Consider the following 18,906-nt stretch of genomic DNA (forward strand, 5'->3'; position numbering starts at 1 on the left):
ATTAACGGCTGCAAGGGCGGAAGCTTCTGGGACTGGCACGAGGAATGACCTCTTCGTCTCCGGTAATTTCGTTCGGGCACTAAATCTAATTAACTGCACCACTCAGCTCAGCGGGCTTGGTTGACAGCTTGGCCCGGAACGGAAGCTGCTGCTGCCACGCCGGCTTCGAGGTTGGCACTCAATGGCCCGGGCCGGTGGTTCGTCCCCTCATTATGAGCACATAACGAGCGTTTACCGCCGCTAAGGTGACGAAGCTCCAGGAACCATCAGTCCAGGAATGCAATTATGGCCTCTCGGTGGCGAGTTTGTTTGTGGTTGTCTGTGGGTTACGAGGATAATTGCAAAGTGATTAATTTGCGTCCGCGTCGAGACCGCCTAGTTGATTTATACAGTTCTTTCGACAACCAGTCGAAGGACAGCTTTTTGTTTCAAGAGCGCCTTAGTATGATGAACTGGTTCCGATTGCCCATAATCTATTTCGTACTTGGCCTGCGTCGGTAATGACCAAACGACAGCATCGACTAATACGGTACACCACAGAATAGATATTTCCGAAACCAAGGACCTTCCTTTCGGCGTTTTAAGAGTCAGTAAAAGGTTTAATGCATAAAAAAGCTAAGCGCGTCATTAGCGTCTACATTGCAATGTTAGATGCAACCACAGGAGCAATCCGAAGGACCGAAAGAAACCGGTCACAACGTCCGCGTTGAAAGCATCCGGTTTACCCAAACCCTAAAATGCCGACTCCGGTGATGCATTGTTATTCATTTCCGGATTTTCACATGGCTAGTTTAAATATCCTGGTCCCTCTGCGGTTAGAATAGCTTCCATATGGCCCGCGTCGTCGCTACCGAGACGTGAACAGCGCGGGAATGTCCTTCTCCTAGTGTTTAGTGGCCTATCGGCAAAAAACGGATAGCAAAGATACGGCCATCGTAGCCCCAGGAAAGAGCATGGATGAGTTTGTGTTCGCGTAACACAACAGAGCGACAGGCATTTGTAACTCCGGCAGTGTGTGAGAGAGAGAGGCAAAGACATTGGGACAGTGAGTGTGGCCGAGAAAAGACGATGGAACGAGAAGTCCCCAACTTTGAGTCCAGCAACGCGATTTCTGCAGGCTAACCACAAAAAGAACGATAGCCAGAAGAAAGCGGTCTTCAAGGGGAAACGGCTTCCCGGCATCGTAGGCGAAGCGGACAGTGGCCGAGCTAGAGGGCAAAAGTGCACAGTCAGCTTTTTCAGTGACTTCTGGCATAGCCTTGGCGAGGGGTTGCAAAACGATCGAAAAACAACCCGAGTCACCTCCTAGGTGGCCTCCCGGCTGTGGAAGAATGTGTCCGAACGAGTTCGCCGCTGCGGTTTCGGCAGGACCGAACCGGGTCCGAGACAACCACAAGAAAACGCGAACCGCGTCCTTTCGTCCTTTCTGTTTGGCATGGCTCGCAGGGAGAAGGGAAATGTATTTCCTATTTGACACTTGGGAGCTTCGGTGCTGCGATTACGGGGGAAGACAAGAGCTCCATCTACGTTAGGTCTTGACTTGATTTTTACCCTTTCCTTTCCTATCCTTGGGCATTGGCAGAACAACGACCACTAGGCGAAGAACAGTCCACCATGTTGGTTGGCGCTAAAAGAGGACACACACGTCTACAGACGCACATTCCGGTCAACGGATTCCGCTTTCGGGAAGACAATCTACAATCTACGCTATCTCCCATCATCATTATGCATGTTGTTGATGTTCCTTTGTGTGGCGGTTTGCCTGAAGGGCCGCTTTTGGCGAGAAACGGTGCCGATTGGGAAGGATTTATTTGGCGACAAATGTAAGCTTTCCTTTTGTTGGGCACATGAGAAAGAGATGATCATGGTGTTATTGTTGAGGAATTTGGAGTAACATCAAATAATTGTTTGCCGCTTACTGGTGATAGCATTGCTTTATTATTTTAATTAGGTGTTTAAAATCATGACAAAAAGAACCCATTATCATCGTTAATCATATGCCTTAATTATGGTAAAGATCGAGGATAAAAAAGGGATCCTGAAGAATAAACATATTATTTACATTAAATTTACAGTTAAACCAAACTGAACACTATTCTTCTCCCTCCTCCTTCATATCATTTGGATCGGGCGCCGTCCTCCAGCCGTCTCCGTAGGAATCCAATTTTGCCTTCAGCAGCTCCACATCACGAACGCGGCTTCTCGTCATCTTTTGAATCTTGTGTAGTCTGCAACATGCAAAATTTAGAGCAAGATTAATTTCTCGGTCCATTGATCCGCACGGTAGGAATTGGGCGCCGACGCTCTTCGACAGTACCGGAACACGAGTCGTTCATTGCTTCGCTGCACTGCTTTGCATTTTTCGTGCAACAGCTTGGCTGCTTTGCGGTACGCTTCGTTCGTGGCGTCGCCGGATGTGCTGTTCGATTGTGATTTTATTGGCCTACCGTTGGTCATTGTGCAATTTGCGAAGTAAACCCGAAAAACATAACACTTCACAGAGTTGCATCGGTTTGTTTACGATTCTTGACAGCCGCGCTCCGGAGTTTGACAGTACTGATTTACTTGACGTTTCGTAACGAACGGAATACCTTCTTTGCTACAACCCAAACGACGGTTTTGAAGTGCTCGAAATACGGTTAGAAGATGAATTTGCCGGATGAAACAATAGATTTGGAACAATTTGGTACCCATTTTCGAACTAGTGAAATTCGAATAGAGCAGGCAATAAATCGTTTTGTGATCGTCTTGTTTCAAACGAACGTTCATACGTTGGACAGCACTGACAATTGGAATCACGTTATCGGTTTTTCCGTTTGAACAAATATAGTTCTTAATATTATATTAATTCAAATATTCAAATATATTCTAATATTATAAAAAGTCAAATAAATAAATATTTAAAAAGTGCTATTTGCTATTTGCACCACAGGCCCAATTTCTTAAGATAATTTACTCCTATAATGGGTATCAGAAGCCTTCCACCGATGAACGCTTTTCAAACCCCCTTTAAAACTGAACGAACGAATACGACACTGAAGAAAGGATAAGAATTGAGAAAATTTTTCATTTTCCATAATAATATTTTGTTGATAATATTTTGGATAATAATATAATATTTACAACATTCTCAACCGGATTAAGGGAGTCATTCGGAAGACGCTATTTCGTTGAGGAAAGAATGATCTTCGTACCACACTTAGCTAACCGCGGGACAAGGCATGCTGAATTCGTCTCGTTTCCAACATTTCAGGAGGGCTACTCAGACCGTTTGTAGCCAAAACCTGTTGATTTTACAGACCGCAAGAAGCGTCTGAAGATAAATGAGATAGGCATACATTGTTCGGTCACGCTCCCTTCACCATGAGCCGAATCGATTAGACCCAAGCGGCCGGCAAAGGTTCCCCATCACCTGGTTTTAAGAGTTGCCAGCAGAACAGACATCTTGACTGTGCTCCTGGGCCTGACCTCGCCTCGGTGAAAATGTACGTTATCCTCGAAATCGTTTAACCAGCTTCTAAATGTTGAATTTTTGATAAGCTGTTTACTTTTGTGCCCTTTTTGCGCACACCTTAACCCGGGGCAGCATGAACCGGGTGTGGACGACGATGGTTAGCTCTTATCTTAGCTCCAGGCCGTAGGCGCGCGTGCCTCGTGGCGTTGTCGCGACACGCGGTCAAATTAATTCTTGGCCCCGTAGTGCCTCCCTCGGACCTTCGAGAGCCTCCCTCGGACGCACCGTTCTTTTTCGTGTGCCCATAACGTGCAACGCGGTGTGCACGGTCGTTCGTTTTCCGCACCCTGCGTTCCGTCGTGTTGCAGTCTAGGCAAGTTACCTTTCACAACAAATAAATATTTGATCATCTGCCCGTCAGTTTATGGCGGGCTGCCAAAGAAACGAAGAGGAACCGTGCGCCGGCCGGCACATCCTGCCATCAATCGTCGCCTAGCTCTGAGTGTGGTGGAATTTCCCCCTTCACCACCAATGGCACGAGGTTTATAACGTGCTTCACGCACGTTAAGGCCAGAAGCAATCGTAAAAATTAAAAATTCATTGCCAACCATTTGTCGGCGGTCGTTGAGGCGATTCCAGAGGATTCGGAGGTTCCGGAGCAGATTGAGTTTTGAATGTGAGCCAACCTTGGCAGCAGACACCTTTTTGATTCGACGACAAGCATCAACATTAACACGGCCAACCGTCGGTGGCTATGTAAATACGGTCACGGTAAGCCCAGCCAGTCGATGGGAGTTGCTCGCGTGTCACGTGTTGCTTGCTCAGTTAGAAGGTTTTAGACTCTAATCCTGCCCGATTGTTACGAAATCTTACCCAACATACGCTTGGATATGTTAATCCAAAAATAATTTCCGTTTTACATTGCAGACAATCCATGCAAGTAATTTTCCGCCGTCTGCCGATTTAGAGCGCTCTACAATCTACTTTGTTTTAGGTATTTGCCCAACACCACATACCAATGACCAATGGTAACGAATAACGGATTGACTAGCGCGCGGTGCTGGGTGCGAACCGTCCCAGCCGTTGCTGATTTGTTAAACAAAATGGATCTATCACCAGCCCAGGAGAGTGAAACACTAGGAGCCGCCGGATGAAACGAATTAGACTATCAAAATCAGCTTGCCACAAGCTCCGATGGGGTCCGCCGGATATTCATCTTCAGGCGGAACTCCTAACCGATCGAATCACTCTTTCTCTCTTTCTCTCTTTTTCTTGAAACTTCAGACGGCTTAGCGACTGTGACCTCAGAAGTTTGTTTAAATTCACGAATGCAAGCCCAGTCCCGTGGGCCCGTGCGTTACAGGCGCCCAACCATTATCATAATGCAAATATCTATATATTGGCCTACGAGCTCGTCACGGGCTAAGGGAACAGTATCATCTCGGGCGTGGTACATGGCAGACGTACGCCGCGAAGTCCCCTGGATTTATTCCAGACACCAAAGTGCCACCAGAAACTAGTGCGGTCCACGCTTGGTTTTCGGAGTGAATTGTAAATCAATTATCCTTCCACAAGTCTCGACGTACGCAAGAGTATATTCTCTTCGGCGTTTGATGTAATTCGAAAAGTGGATCGATGTCAAAAAGTTCCGTCGTACCGTACCGTTCGCTCGGAGTGACCGGGAAGCTTTTAGAAAGCGATAAATTTATTAGTCGTTTCTCTCGCCAGCGCAAGAACAGGGTCCAAACGTTGCACACGACGGTGTGCAATACTAGGCCAAGGTGCAGGACACGGCTTGGGGCGAAAAGTGCACGAAGCACACGTTGCAGAGCGTTCGTGGTCAACCTTGACCGGGAAAAAAAGAATTTCCTGGCGTCTTACTTAGGGTCACCAGTGACTAATGGGTGGTGCTGAAATGGCGTACGCCACGGATCAGGGCTAGAGTTACCCTAGGTTCCACACGAACCGCTGCAAAAGTGGCACGCAGTAGGGAAGCGTTTGGAGCCCACAGTGTCTCGACAACAGTGTCGGATTCAAGTTCGAACGCTATATCCTGCCGGTTTGTTGGCGCGCGGTTGGTGAGCCGCGAAAGTGGATGTTCTGGAACCACGAAACACGTTAAATCGGGTTTCAAACGCTCCATTAAAGGTTTTCAAAAACGGCGGCTCAAATTGAATTCGATAGATTCGTTTCGCTCCGGTTCTGAGTCGCCAAGGATATCGGACTCCACATGGGACAACGTGGACTGTGGTGTGGTAAATTGATTAACCGGAGAGTGGATGAAACCGTCAATCTGCCCGATGTGTGTTTGCAAAGTGGTCTAAGCGGTGATCCAATCGGAAACGGAACGGTTCTTCGACACGCGTTGAAACGCATCACCCGTGACGGTTGACGCTGGGCGACGGATTTTGATTTTGTATTTCGATTTTTTTTAGGTCGCCATTAGTCCGCCTCGATTGGAGTAGTTCTGGTTGGTTCTTGGAAAATTGGTTCGCTGATACGAAAGTGTGTGATTGTAGCGCGGTGTTTGTGATAAAACACGATCGAATCCGGTTTCGGCCAACGTCCATTTCGACCACCACCCGATATCGCAATGGTTCGAAGTTTGTGGGTTTTTCTGTTCGCGTCCCTAGCCCTGGTGGGATGTATTAGCGGCGAGCGTAAGTTGATTTTAGATATTCATATTTTTATAATCCACAGTAGAACTTAGAATAATACTTACAGCTGTGACTCTCAGTACCGTAGAAAGTGAGACAGAGCAGCAGAAGCACAACTTAAGTAAGGGAGAAGAATCTGGAGGCACTCTCTTATCACACACTTTGCACTTTCCAGTTGCATCGTGGAGGTGTCTCAAGGAATTAGCTTTTCAGTAGTTTTATCTTGAGCCGCGGAGCTCTCCCGGTGGCTCGCCAGCACGGGGTTATATTCCATTGTGTACCCGGCGGATGCTGTTGTGTACAGTAGCATGGCTTTAGGAAATTAGTTTATCAACACTACGCCTGGATACAGTGAACCATCACGCTTGTACCGGCCTCGGTGTGTACTTTAGGTTTCAGTTTTTAAAGGGCCGCGCTCTTTGTTATACACGAAGCTGCACTGAGCGTCATCCCTTCCACACAGCAACCGTGGCTGTGGAACTGAATGCAGTTCCAATTGATTACGGAACCAGCACTCAGCTGCTGCATGCTTGCTGCAACAGCAAGCCTTAAATCTGGCCGACACAGCACCGCAGTACGTGAGGCTCATTTCACAAAACCCACAGCCTCTGCAGCGTCACATATGGTGGTCTTAAATGAAAAAGCTACAAATCATTAGAAATCTGGCCACCGCCGTTACGGCCGGGAAACCGAGTGCCTGCTCAGCAGGGTGGTTGTTACAGGAAGGAAGTCGTGCTTACCATTTATTGACTTAGAAATCGGTAATTGAAAAACATGGCAGCAGCTTATTTATGGGCCAGATTTAATTATTAATATCTCAAGGCAGTCCCAAGGTACCGCCACCGCCAGAAGCCCCGGGCTTAACCTGGTTCCACACGGAGACATGGCAGGTCTTTATTAACGATAAAACATAACTTCCACGCCGTGTGTGGACTACGTCCGCATGACGACGTCGCCGTTTTGCACGCGGTTTTGCGATTTTCGTCATCGTAACCCTTAGTGGTTCCGGAGGCAGCGCCAGCAACCCGCTCAGCGCAGATGGTTCCGTTTAATTCTTGCCACAGAGAGGTGTGCGGCATGTTTCGTCGGGCTGTGAGGTTCCGGGTGGGTCCCTCATGGGAGCACAGAACCAGAGCGGTGACGAGGGACGAAAGTTTGGCGGCCACGGTAGTTATGAATAAATTTGTAACACTTCACCGTGTGTCGAGTGTCCGGGTCTGAAGTGCCTACTTTCCAGAGCACGGCTTCCATTGCGCGCGCGTGGCCGGTAACGGAAGACTGATGGTTTGACAAATGTGCCGGCCGGCCGGGCAACATTAGGCTGTGCAGGACGGAGTGGTATAAATAATTGATTTAATTTTTAACATAATAAAAATTTATCATAATTTATTTATGAATGTCTTTTTTTTCTTGCTGCCATTATTAACGGTGCAGCAATCGGAAACGGACGATGGATGGCTTTCCGGTGTTTGGTTTCCAAGTAGTGGATCATAGAAAATCCATCACACGCGCGCGCCATCAGCCCGGCGGCGGCGGCTTCCTGCTGAGAGCAATTAATTCCGACGCTGATTGCTGCTAGCGACCGCCCGGTGCGCCGGGTTTTCTACGGATTTCGCGCCACTTTTCGCTAACAATGTGAACACTGGAGTTCGAAACATAACGAATTTCTAGCACTGTGTTTGTCGCGGAAATGTCGGTTGGTAGCTTTTCGAACCTTCCACAAATGGTAGAAATGTTATCGCTTATTTGGTTCCACTTTGCTTTCGACTATTTAGGGCCCTAACGAAGCCACATAATGTGAGCATGTTGGTTGGCTTTTCAATTTCATAATTTGTCATATTCGATAATTTTTATCTCGCACGCTTCGCTGCCGCCATAACAGGAGTCGCCTGTAGATGGCGCAGGATCACCGTCGTCCCATCGGGGATGAAACAATTAAACTGCACCGCGACCATCGAAGGGAGAACCACTGTCCGGATCTCGAGACCGCGAACTGTTCATCAAGCTAAGCGTGCGGGACAAAAAACCAAAACGTTGGGCCATGAAATAGTGAAACTTTTCGGCCGGTCAAAAATCGCCACGCTGCGTCGGCCAGCATCGGCAGGGTTATGAAAAATGTACATCCGGAAGTGCTGCACATCGATGCACGGGGAGCCGGCTTTTTTGATCACCCTCGCGATAGGACCATCATTCATGTTTTGATTGCCAGCGGGTCACCGTTTGGTCGTATGAAAATTTAAGCAACGCCAGACTGCTGCCGGACGATCGATCGACGGGGAACGACCATCGTTTATTGTGCATTTAATGTGATAATGAATTTTAATGAAAGAGCCACGATAAAACCCAGGGTTGTTGCCACAATTGAGTGACAACAAGGTAGAAGTAAGTTCCGTTTGCCAAATATTTGAATTACATCAGTTTCATACACAATATCGATATGTGCCGCCCGTTTTCGGTGGGACGGTTGGCCTTTTAAAGACCTTTTTAAAGAGGTTGGTTAATGCAGCGAGTTTTGTTTGATTTTGTTACTATTTGTAATTAAATTCACTCATGCAAAAAGCCATCTTTTGCATCCTTTATGATGCTATCTATTCTATCTTTAGTTTTTACCGGAAAGGTATCGAAAAGGATCGTTAGGACGTTTACAGGAACTTTGGGCCCTGCTTTTATTAGGGCTACCGATAGGATGCTGGATGTGCCGGTAAATAGACACCATCTCGGTTATAATTATTGTAGATACAGCTCAAGAGTCCTTCGTCCTGCACACCTTAGCGTTCTTGTTCCACACTGTGGGTACCGGCCAGCCCAACGACAGGAATGCAATCCCTCTTCCGGGTAATCCGCTTTTGTAACAGATCTATAAAATTCGGGGTTCGGTGTCGTGTATTTATGTGAAGGCACCCGAGGCACATAGAATAGGAACTCCGCCCCAGAAGGCATTCGAATTTTGAAGAATGCAATATACAGTAAAGAAAAGTAGTGCTCGCCATGTATACGGACGGGTACCGGGATAGATTTCGATTCGAATTGGGCCACATTTTTACAGCATTCGGTGCTGGAAACGAAAGGCTACCGAATGGAACGGTAATCGAAAATAGAATATTTTATTACCATGCCCGGCCCCGGCAGCTGTGGCCGACGAGGTGTTCTGGCCGAATGGCTTTTGATTATGCTGTATTGGGGCCCATGGGAGCAACTTCGAAATGTGGGCCCATTCGGTTGTTTTGGGGATGTTTTATATCACTCGCCGTTATGGGGTTTGTTTGGTGCTTTTGTTAAAGCTTCCAGCGCATAATCTTAGACATTAGTACCTTCGTTTTTCAACATTAACTACTTTCGTACGGCATGTTTCGTCAATGGTGGGCCGGGTCTTTTTGTCAGCCAATCAAGGACGCTATTGAATTATACGTCCGGTTGAGTCAATTGAACCGTTAGTGTAAGGGAATCTTGCTTCAACTAATTGATATTTGATTTCGGGCGTAATTTCCTGCAGCCATCGCCATCGAGCAGATACTGTCCCTGTGCTGCCAGGAGGGCGAAGAGTGGGGCCTCCAGAGCCGGCTGTGCTCGAGCTACAACAAATCACTGGAGCTGGTCCCGGCCGGTCTGCACGGGCTGTGCCTGTCTACCATCGAGATATGCTGCTCGAAGCAGCACAAGATCTACCAGTGCACGGCCGGGCAGATTGCGGCCAAACAGGGGCTCAGCTGCTCGCTCAAGGGGGACCACTCGGGGTCGGAGTTTTACACGGTAACGGGTGCCACGAACGAATCGCGGCCAGCGTAATCGAACGTAATCAAATTCGGTACCTTACTCCGTTACAGGACTGCTGCGAGGCGTGCAAGATAGGGCTTGTGGTCGGGTCGAGTGGGAACAAGTGCTCGGTGGACCCGTTCGCCTTCGGGAGCCCCTGGGACGAGATCTACGATGGGTGCTGCAATGACATCAAGAAAGAAGGTGAAGTAATCCTTCTCGGGGCGCATGATGAGCGTGAGTTGTTACTGCCGTCCGGCTTAGCTTTCGATGACCACCGCCAGTTTCTGTGGTTCAATTTCGCACCCTGTCGCACCCGGCACGTGGTTTCACTTTTCGTTCGTTTCGTCTCCCGCCTGATGAACTAGGAGGCCTGTGCGAACAGTTTCCGTCCGTGTGCTCGCAACTGTGCGAGAACACTGCGGACGGCTCGTATGTGTGCAAGTGTCACCCGGGCTTCAAGCTGGAAGCGGATCGGAGTACGTGTGCTCAAATTTCGGACGAAGATAATGAAGCGCTGGTCAGAAAGGGGTAAGTACCGCCGGTTTTATGTTTGCTTTACTTTACGTTGGCCCGAACAATCTACCGCCACCGAGGGTGCCGATCGGGAACTCTTTCATGTTTCGGGCCCAAAATGTGGCCCAAAGGCGCACCAGAAGAGCTTTGATTTTAAAAACATTCCCTTGTCCTGCTGTGTGCTTATGTGCCTACGAGCTGGGCACACACCACACCGAGTGGCCCAAGAATTTTCGATTGGCACACCTCTTGTGGCACATTAGACTGCTGAACCTGGTAAGTCCGCGAAGTAGTAAAACTCAGCCAACGCCACAGGAAGCTAAAGTTCGCGAAAGGCACCAGAGTCCCAAATATAGAGGAACCACTGAACCTGACACACCGCGGTCTGATTAATGGTGGTTTGCGTGTCAGACGTCATGCTCAGCCGGCTTCGGCTCGGGAAGTTGATCGGCAACAATGTTTCCAATATTAATATTAATTTACCGCTTTGATGCTCTTCGACCTTAAGAGTGCGCAGTGCGCCGTAAGTAATGCTTGCGATTCGTAGAGTATGGGGAAAGAACTGTTTAGTTCGATAGCCTTTAAACACTGACACACTCTTGCACCGGGACCTATGCACTTGCACTACTTCTAGCTGCGGCCGGGGTTACAGCAGGAAAGCGCGCACGAACGAGTGCGAGGACGTGAACGAGTGCGAAACCGGCGAGGCCACGTGCAACGTCGAGAGCCAGGTTTGTCGGAACACGCGCGGTAGCTACCAGTGCGTGGACGTGCTGCCCCCGGATATTGCCTGCGACCCTGGCTATCAGCCGAAGAACGGCAAATGCGAAGGTAAGACCGCTTCGACTTCGACTTTTCGCGAGCCCCGCTTGCCGCCGCTTGTCACTTGTGTTGGCGCCGTGGAGGTGCTTTTCACTCAAGACGCTTTGCTTTCCCGCTTTCCGACCGCCACAACGCTTTCCGCCTGCCGCCGCGCCTAGATGTGAACGAATGCTTAGAACTGCTTGATGCTTGCGACCGCGAGAGGGAACACTGCCTGAACGGGCGGGGCAACTACACCTGCCTACCGAAGGCGGTCACGATGTGTCAGCCGGGCTTGAGCTACAACGCGAGCTTGAGCACATGCGAAGGTTGGCAAGCTTTTACACTAATTTTGCCCGGGTTTGCGCCGCTCACCCATTGTCACTTAATAAACAACGCCCCTCTCCGGTTGCTGGGGTGTTGGGGTCCAGCGTCCCTGGGCTCCGACCTGAGCAAACGGTTATGGATGAACGAAGCTGTTTGCACTTCCCAGCGAAAGTGGTTTCGCGCGTTCGCGAGGGATGTTTGCTCGCTGTGGATGAAGAAGTTGACCCAGAAGTTGAGACCCGAAGATGCTTCTTAAATGTACTCGCCAGTCTGTCGGGAGTCAGTGCTCAATTCCCAACTAGACAGTGTTAACCATATTTCAGATAATCCACACCTAATGCTCTAGATTGATCGGAAGGTTCTGAAGCGAGGTACCGTCGTACCGTTGGACCAGCTTTTTCATCCATAACCGTGTGTTTCGGGGTGCGGTTTGTCGGCTCAGTTACCTGCGGCACGGAGGCCCGTGTCGCCCGGGCCAAGCCCCGTAATCGCTCGCTTGGATTCTACGATTTCTCGTTCGATTTCTGATCCACAGATATCGACGAGTGCAGAGAGGAGGCCGCGTGTGACGAAGGCTATCAGTGTGTCAACATCCGGGGGTCCTACGAGTGTATAGCTGTGGTGGCGAACTATCCCATGTACGTGATGTTCTCGCACGCCGCCCCGCAGGCGAACCATTATCCGTTGGTCCGATGGCGGGAAGTGATGAGTCAATCTACAGCTCTGATACGTTCCCCGTTTGCGCCACTCTTTCAGCACCCCGCAGCGGAAGAAGGTGGAACCATGTACCCCGGGCTTCCGGAGACATAATGAGCAGTGTGTCGGTAAGATTTCGAAATGAAGAACTCCCGCCCGCTCGGGATTATCGGAGGCGGAAATTGGAGAAAGTGGTCCCGCGAGCTCAGCTCCGCCACTGTTGCTCCGCCAGGCGAACTGCTAGTGGCTTCATTTGCTTCCCCTCAATCACATCCCTGGCAGATATCGACGAGTGTGCGGCCGACAAGAACGCCTGCGACAGCAATCAACTGTGCACGAACGAGATAGGCGGATTCAGGTGCGACTGTAAAATTGGATTCATCCTGGATGCCGTGACGAACGCGTGTGTCGGTAAGGGTTGATTTGATTTTACGTCTGAACGACCTTCGTGGCGCTCTGCGCCCCACGCCCATCCGCCATCCGGTCGCAGGGATTGCGAATAATTCATCTTTGATTCCGTTTGAAGTGCGCCAATCGAACATGGGTTGCGACCCTTCAAACGAGCATGGATTTGAGAAAGGACAGAAAGGAATAATCATTACAGGTGTGATTGGAGGGCATTAGTCATTTTTACGTTGAACCCGCGGAGCGTACTTCGTATGTACGCTTCAGGTTCACTGTTGCATTCTGGCCGTGGCCATATTGAAAGCTGGTCGCAAGATGACTGACAATCCATCCAATCCTTACCACCTTCTAATTGAGTAAATTGTTTGTTTCCTTTCCGTCGCAGATATCAACGAGTGCCAGGTCAACGCGCATGAGTGCCTGGAGTCGCAACGGTGTGACAACACCATCGGATCGTACACCTGCATCCGGCTGCAAAGTTGTGGCACCGGGTACACCCTCAATGCGGAAACGGGCAACTGTGACGGTACGGAGTCGCCGGCGGTGGTCATCTACAGTTTGCCAACGTCACCGCTATTAGTGCCGCAGCGGTGTAGCGGCTGGCGCACGGGTCTCTTATTGTATTCATTTGGCTCAATATTCCTTCCGGCAGATGACGACGAGTGTGCCCTCGGACGGCACAACTGCCGGCATCCGTTTGTGTGCTACAACACCAAGGGCTCGTTCCGGTGTCGCCAGCAGTCCCGCTACGCGCCCTACGCAACAAGCACGTCGACATCGACCAGCACTACGACCACCACCACTGCCCGGCCGCACCGGTACGGGCCCGAGCAGTATCCGACCTTGCGCTACTCCTCCTACACGCCCTACCTGCCACCGTGCGGGATCGGCTTCGAACGGAACAGTCTGGGAGCGTGCGTCGGTAAGGTGTTTGGTCAATCCTAGTTTCTTCCGAACCGCAGGCACACGTGAAGCTCCGAGGTTGCAGATAAGTTCCCAGAGATAAGCATAATCCAGGATATCTTCATTCTGTTGATACTGATTTTATCTCAACTGGTTTGCAAAGTTTTCATATCAGCGTCCAATTCCTATTCTCAACATTTTACATCGCAAACAACTAGCGAAAGATGGGCTTCACTTATCAATTCCGTACGTGATGGAAAGTTGGCCAAAATCTTGGAGTTCATCGAGCCAAACTTCTTCCTCGGCCGAAGTCACTGTCGATGGTGCAGTTGGAAACGGTGGCTGCCCGTCCGGACCTCGCTTAGCCCCGTGCTGGCGCAGTGGCAGGATCGTGTCGTACACATAGACGAGACCGTTGGTGCTGCCGGCTATGTTGCTGCCGCGCACCCACATTACATTGTGTCTGCGGTTGATGCGAAGTATCTGCAGTCCGCGCAGCATCCGCCACCGGTTTCCCATGTGGCCCGGCATGCTAGTGCCCGGCCAGACACGGGCCTTTTCGCCACCGGCCCCAATGTTGCCCGGCCGGCGGTGCGTCTTCGTGGCACCGTGCGACTTGGGCATCCCGCTGAAGCCCCAACGCTTGCAGACACCCTGAAATCCCCGGTCGACCGTTTTGCCCCGCACGTCCACGTACTGGCCGACGTGGAAGTGATCCACCGTCAGTGCCGTTCCGGGTAGTAACTGTGCCTCCGGTGAAACGGTGAACCGACAGAGGTGCTTCTTCGGCAACACTCCCGAGTGTCGGAACAGACCGGCGTATTCCTTCGTGAGCAGCGACAAATCGACACTTTCCGCGCCGACCAGCAGGCAACCGTAAGGTTTACGCCAGTTCCGACGCTGCTGGCGTGGTTCCTGCGCTGGCCGATACTGTTCCGGCGGGATGTATTTTACCACCTCGTTGTCGATAATCTGGCGAGTGGCCCCACGGGCAACCCCCGTTATTAGATGCCGCCTGTTTAGTGCCGTAAGAAGCTCAAATGATAACCTACCTGCAGCAAGGTGGTGCGGATTTTACTCCCGTCACGCGTCCACAACGGATACTGACCGATCTTCTTTGCGATGACTCCGGTTCGTCTCACAGCTGGGCTCCATTCGGGCCCGGTACTTTCCTGTTGACCGTTCAAGGCTAGTTGTAACAAAGTCCGGTGCTTCGAGGCTGCCAGTTTGATTTCGCCCACGAACGCACTGTTATCTTTGGTGAGATGTTCATTGTGCAGCTGACGAGGAAATGGCGGTTTGAATCCGACAAAGGCAAACAAAAACATTCCTTCAACACTTACCGTACGCAGTTTCTTGACGAACCAAGCGGGGTTCCGGAGCCGCGGTCGATTGAGGTAGTTTTTCGACCGCACCGGAACCGGATTGATGGCGTTCCTGCCGTTCGGAAACAGCGGCCGCGTCAATGAGCACACACAGGATATCATCCTTGGGAACCGTTTGCCACGATGTAAATAAACAGTAAATCAACTTTGATCTCGCAGCATCCTGGGAAAACGGCTTGTTGACAGATCACTAAAATTGTGCGTTGGCATTTCGAGCAGTTTGGTTGCTCGAAAATGCTCGAATAAAAAAAGCGCGCTTTTAAGTGACCAGTTTTCCGTACATTTGAATTCTTTGAAATTGGTTGAGATACAATTAAATCATTATTCACGATACTATTCCACAATTCAATTACCAACTTCAACTTCCATTCTGAGAACTTTTCTACAACTGGTTTGTTTCACTACAGAACCGAGAGCGACTTTCTAATGATCCTTTAAATCCGTTTGGCTCTTCGTTTTGGAATGCTGCCTTGTATTGGAATGAACGCGATGTGGACTGTCGTACAGCGATAAATCCCTGAATCTGTTTCCTTTTCGCACTCAAGCACAATTCGTAATGCAACAAAAGGGTTGTGCCTTCTCATTATAAACCCTCCCTTTGGTACTACAAATTTACAACTATTGCTTAAGTTAGTGCTCGGCTCATGCTAAGACGATTCTGCTTTCTGCTGACCATTCCGATTCGACTTTGTGCCAATGGCACCTTTACCAGATATTAACGAGTGTGCCGACGAACAGCGGTGCCTTCGGCATCAGCAGTGTATCAACACGAACGGATCGTTCCGCTGCCGGGACTTGCTGACCTGTCCCGTAGGATTCCGGCCCAACGATGATGCCACAGAGTGCTTGGGTATGACATACTGTCCCTGAGCCATTTAGTGATTCACCGTTGAACGATTGCTTCTCTTCTACCACCGAAGATATCGACGAGTGCGCTACCGGTGTGGCGCAGTGTGGACCAGATCAGACCTGCAAGAACAAACAGGGTGGGTACGTGTGCGTGTGTCCTCCAGGCCACATGATCGGGCAGCACCAGCGCTGCGAGGACGTGGACGAGTGCGCGATGCACGGCACTAAGGTCTGCCATCATAACTCGCGTTGCACCAACACGATCGGGTCGTTCCGGTGTGAGTGCAAGGAGGGCTTCAAGAAGCAGGGTTCCAGCGACATCGTCTGCACGGATGTGGACGAGTGTGCCGATATACCTGGTCTCTGCCATCAGCGGTGCCTCAACTACTGGGGCTCGTACCGGTGTGGCTGCAACCCTGGCTACCGACTAAGCTACAACAACCGGACCTGCGACGACGTGGACGAGTGCGAGGAGTACAAGTCCGCCAACCTGTGCGTGGGCACCTGTGAGAACACACCCGGATCGTATGCGTGCCGCTGTCCTCACGGCTACAAGCTGGGTGCCGATAGTCGGAGCTGCTTCGGTAAGCGGTAACCCTTCCCAATCTGGGTTTCCAACTCATTTCTCTGTCCTAGAATGGCTTGTTGTTTCAAAAATGTAACCGAAAGCTTCAGCAGGACCCATGAAGCAACAGGTCCAATTTTGCCAATCCTTCGATTGCATACCGTCATGTGCATGTTCATCCGAGGCTTTAAATTGCCCAAAATTGAGATCATCATTACCCCAAAGCGCACTCATTCATCATTCAAATTCGATTCAAGCTAGTTTTCCAAACATTGGCCTGATGTTATGCTGGGCATCCTGTTTCGGATGTGGATGGATTTTCAATTTGCCTACGGTCTGGCTGTTGTTTTTCTGTTTCTTGTTTCACTGTTGTAAAACTGCCCTTCTATTCTGGGTGCTCGGTTCCAGACATTGACGAGTGCCAGTCACGCGATGTGTGCAACGGGCGCCACGAAATGTGCACCAACATTGGTGGAAGCTACCGGTGCACGCGCATCGAGTGTCCTTACGGCTACCGACACGATGCTGACAGGCGGAAGTAAGTGTGAGGCCGGCGGGGTAGGCGCCTAGCGCAACCTGGCCAAGGTTAACTAATGGAAGCTTTTGCTTTTGTTTCTTGCACGTGCGTTTGCGTGGCCCGTTTTTGTGAACTACTTCCGGCGCTATCGATGACCGATTTGCAGCCGTTGTGAGCGTATCAACCGGTACTGCAATGTGGGCGATGCGGAGTGTCTGCGCCAGCCGCTCTCCTACACGCACAACTTCCTCACGATCGTTTCGAACATCCCGATCCCACCGGAGGGCCGCGGCCTGTTCACGCTGACCGGTCCGGAGGAGTACGAGATGATTGATTTCGACCTGAAGCTCGTCACGGTGGATGCTGCCCCGCACGTTCGGCCGGTGGATCTCAATTACTTCAGGTAAGCGTTGTTTCATCGCCTGGCAGAGGGCGAACGAATGGTTATCGATCGATCTTCGATCTTGAGTTTACAGGCATTTCTTATTTAATTCGACACTTTTTTCGCCCTATAACAGCCTCGACAAGAAAACGAACGAAGCTCAGGTGAATCTGAAGAAAAGCATCGAGGGACCGCAAGACATCGAGCTCGAGCTTAGTGTGTCCGTCTTCCGGAACGGCCATCTGTACGGAAACAACGTGGCGAAGCTGTTTCTGATGATATCGGCCCATGAGTACTAAGCGCCAGCAGTTGACCCGCGGGTCATGCAGCAGAGTTCAATAGCGGTAGCCTTAGGTTACTCTCCAGTTCACTTTTTGGAGAACTTTTCCGATTAGAGTGCTCTTATGGTGACATTAGGTCAATCCAGGCTTTCGATTTGTACTTAAACCGTCGTGCTGCTAATCAACAGCCGCGGTAAAACGCTACAGCAATGAAGGATGAATAAATTGAAGTGCACCCCTTTTAACGCTAAACTTTATCACCATAAAACGCTTACGAAGGGATACAATGGCTCATTCATCTTGCTCGCCTGGGCCGCGCACAAGGGTTCCGCAAATTGTGACAGCTTAATCCTGGTCCTAATCCAAGGTCTGCGGACGCCAAGTGGTTTCTGAAGGCAGGACTAAATTATTTGTTCAAAAAAAGGACGAAACTGTTGTTCCGCTGCATATTACGCTCTCGCTCAAACCCAAGCACGGAACACGAAAAAACCCGATGGTTGAATGTCAAAATCCCTGCTAATCCCGCCTGCAGCGCTGCCCAATGGCCCACTGAGGGCACGGCCTAAATGGCCCGAAAAATATACTACAACCCTGAGGCAGAACCTCCTCCGGTCTCGCGCGAATAATGAAACCCACGGTAATGGCCTGTGTGTGTCTCAAAGGATTGGGCTCGCACACGTCACGTCCCTGGGGAACCCTGACGTCACAGTAATCCGCGCGAAGGCGCAAAAAAACGAGCCAAAGCTCCGGACCGTGAAGCCTCGTGGCTGTGCGACACCCGGACGGGAACCGTAATTAAATTTAACAGAATGGAAAGAAAATCATAAATAAGCTCGTGCGGTGAGGTGCCATTTTGAGGTGGTGTCCTTCTGCTTCGGGCCCGCCCTGGTTGTCGGCTGTCCATCCGGTTGCCGGCCGCCTGACTGACGGACGGATGCAGCTCTCGCCGGGGCCGTGACGAAATGTGACATTCGGAAAATTTATATTTGATTTGATCAAGTTGCGAAGATAAAATAATCTCCTCTTTCATTTCCTAAATTGTTTCCGTCCCGGCCCGGCGAAAGGCGTCTGCTCTCGTCCCGCCAAGCATTCGGAACGTCCTTGTTCTACCCTCTCTTTCTTTCTCTTTTGATGGTAACTGCAGCATAGCAGCATTCCTGGTACGGGTCGCGGAAGGACTCTGGTCATTTGTGTTGGCGATAGTTGCAGAAAACTATTATTCTACAACGTGTTGGTTCATCTCGGAGTCAGCACTTTCACCTTTTCGTTCGAGGCGTATGTAACGAAATGCAGTGTAGCAGTTCAAAGAAAGCCGTTGGGATCACGGTGACTCGGACAGTTATCCGCTATATACGAAGCGAACAGTGTATGAAAGTTTAACAGTTTTAGTGTGACGAGTTCAATCTCGAAGCATC

General features: G+C 50.2%; 3 protein-coding genes across 3 annotated transcripts; 1 reads left to right on the top strand and 2 right to left on the bottom strand.

Moving 5' to 3' along the window:
* Positions 1 to 2,036: 2,036 nt before the first annotated feature.
* Positions 2,037 to 2,503, bottom strand: LOC131205367 (TCF3 fusion partner homolog). The gene is made up of 2 exons (XM_058197439.1): positions 2,318 to 2,503; positions 2,037 to 2,228 (listed from the first exon to the last, which is right to left on the bottom strand). The coding sequence occupies exons 1-2, from the start codon at positions 2,455 to 2,457 to the stop codon at positions 2,093 to 2,095; spliced, it is 276 nt and encodes a 91-aa protein (XP_058053422.1). The 5' UTR covers positions 2,458 to 2,503; the 3' UTR covers positions 2,037 to 2,092.
* Positions 2,504 to 4,887: 2,384 nt separating this feature from the next.
* Positions 4,888 to 17,732, top strand: LOC131205364 (fibulin-1). Its single transcript, XM_058197440.1, has 16 exons — positions 4,888 to 5,005; positions 5,890 to 6,114; positions 9,605 to 9,861; positions 9,936 to 10,101; positions 10,233 to 10,395; positions 11,015 to 11,211; positions 12,044 to 12,146; positions 12,265 to 12,332; positions 12,487 to 12,615; positions 12,995 to 13,135; positions 13,262 to 13,531; positions 15,610 to 15,747; positions 15,818 to 16,330; positions 16,720 to 16,849; positions 16,995 to 17,231; positions 17,347 to 17,732. Exons 2-16 carry the CDS (start codon positions 6,048 to 6,050, stop codon positions 17,507 to 17,509), a joined length of 2,742 nt encoding a protein of 913 aa, XP_058053423.1. The 5' UTR covers positions 4,888 to 5,005; positions 5,890 to 6,047; the 3' UTR covers positions 17,510 to 17,732.
* Positions 13,744 to 14,999, bottom strand: LOC131205249 (large ribosomal subunit protein uL3m-like). The gene is made up of 3 exons (XM_058197266.1): positions 14,856 to 14,999; positions 14,565 to 14,792; positions 13,744 to 14,484 (listed from the first exon to the last, which is right to left on the bottom strand). The coding sequence occupies exons 1-3, from the start codon at positions 14,997 to 14,999 to the stop codon at positions 13,744 to 13,746; spliced, it is 1,113 nt and encodes a 370-aa protein (XP_058053249.1).
* Positions 17,733 to 18,906: the final 1,174 nt, after the last annotated feature.

Source organism: Anopheles bellator, chromosome 1 (assembly GCF_943735745.2).
Source record: "Anopheles bellator chromosome 1, idAnoBellAS_SP24_06.2, whole genome shotgun sequence".
Classification (NCBI taxonomy): Eukaryota; Metazoa; Arthropoda; class Insecta; order Diptera; family Culicidae; genus Anopheles; species Anopheles bellator.

What these genes read in the sequence shown, in the direction of transcription:
- LOC131205367 (XM_058197439.1), bottom strand. Translation starts at nt 2,457, where the DNA reads ATGACCAACGGTAGGCCAATAAAATCACAATCGAACAGCACATCCGGC. An exon ending in AATGAACGACTCGTGTTCCG is followed by an intron (nt 2,229 to 2,317) that starts GTACTGTCGAAG and finishes TGCATGTTGCAG; the next exon opens with ACTACACAAGATTCAAAAGA.
- LOC131205364 (XM_058197440.1), top strand. Translation starts at nt 6,048, where the DNA reads ATGGTTCGAAGTTTGTGGGTTTTTCTGTTCGCGTCCCTAGCCCTGGTG. An exon ending in CGGGGTCGGAGTTTTACACG is followed by an intron (nt 9,862 to 9,935) that starts GTAACGGGTGCC and finishes ACTCCGTTACAG; the next exon opens with GACTGCTGCGAGGCGTGCAA. An exon ending in TGATGCCACAGAGTGCTTGG is followed by an intron (nt 15,748 to 15,817) that starts GTATGACATACT and finishes CTACCACCGAAG; the next exon opens with ATATCGACGAGTGCGCTACC.
- LOC131205249 (XM_058197266.1), bottom strand. Translation starts at nt 14,999, where the DNA reads ATGATATCCTGTGTGTGCTCATTGACGCGGCCGCTGTTTCCGAACGGC. An exon ending in TCGTCAAGAAACTGCGTACG is followed by an intron (nt 14,793 to 14,855) that starts GTAAGTGTTGAA and finishes TTTCCTCGTCAG; the next exon opens with CTGCACAATGAACATCTCAC. An exon ending in TCCGCACCACCTTGCTGCAG is followed by an intron (nt 14,485 to 14,564) that starts GTAGGTTATCAT and finishes GCCACTCGCCAG; the next exon opens with ATTATCGACAACGAGGTGGT.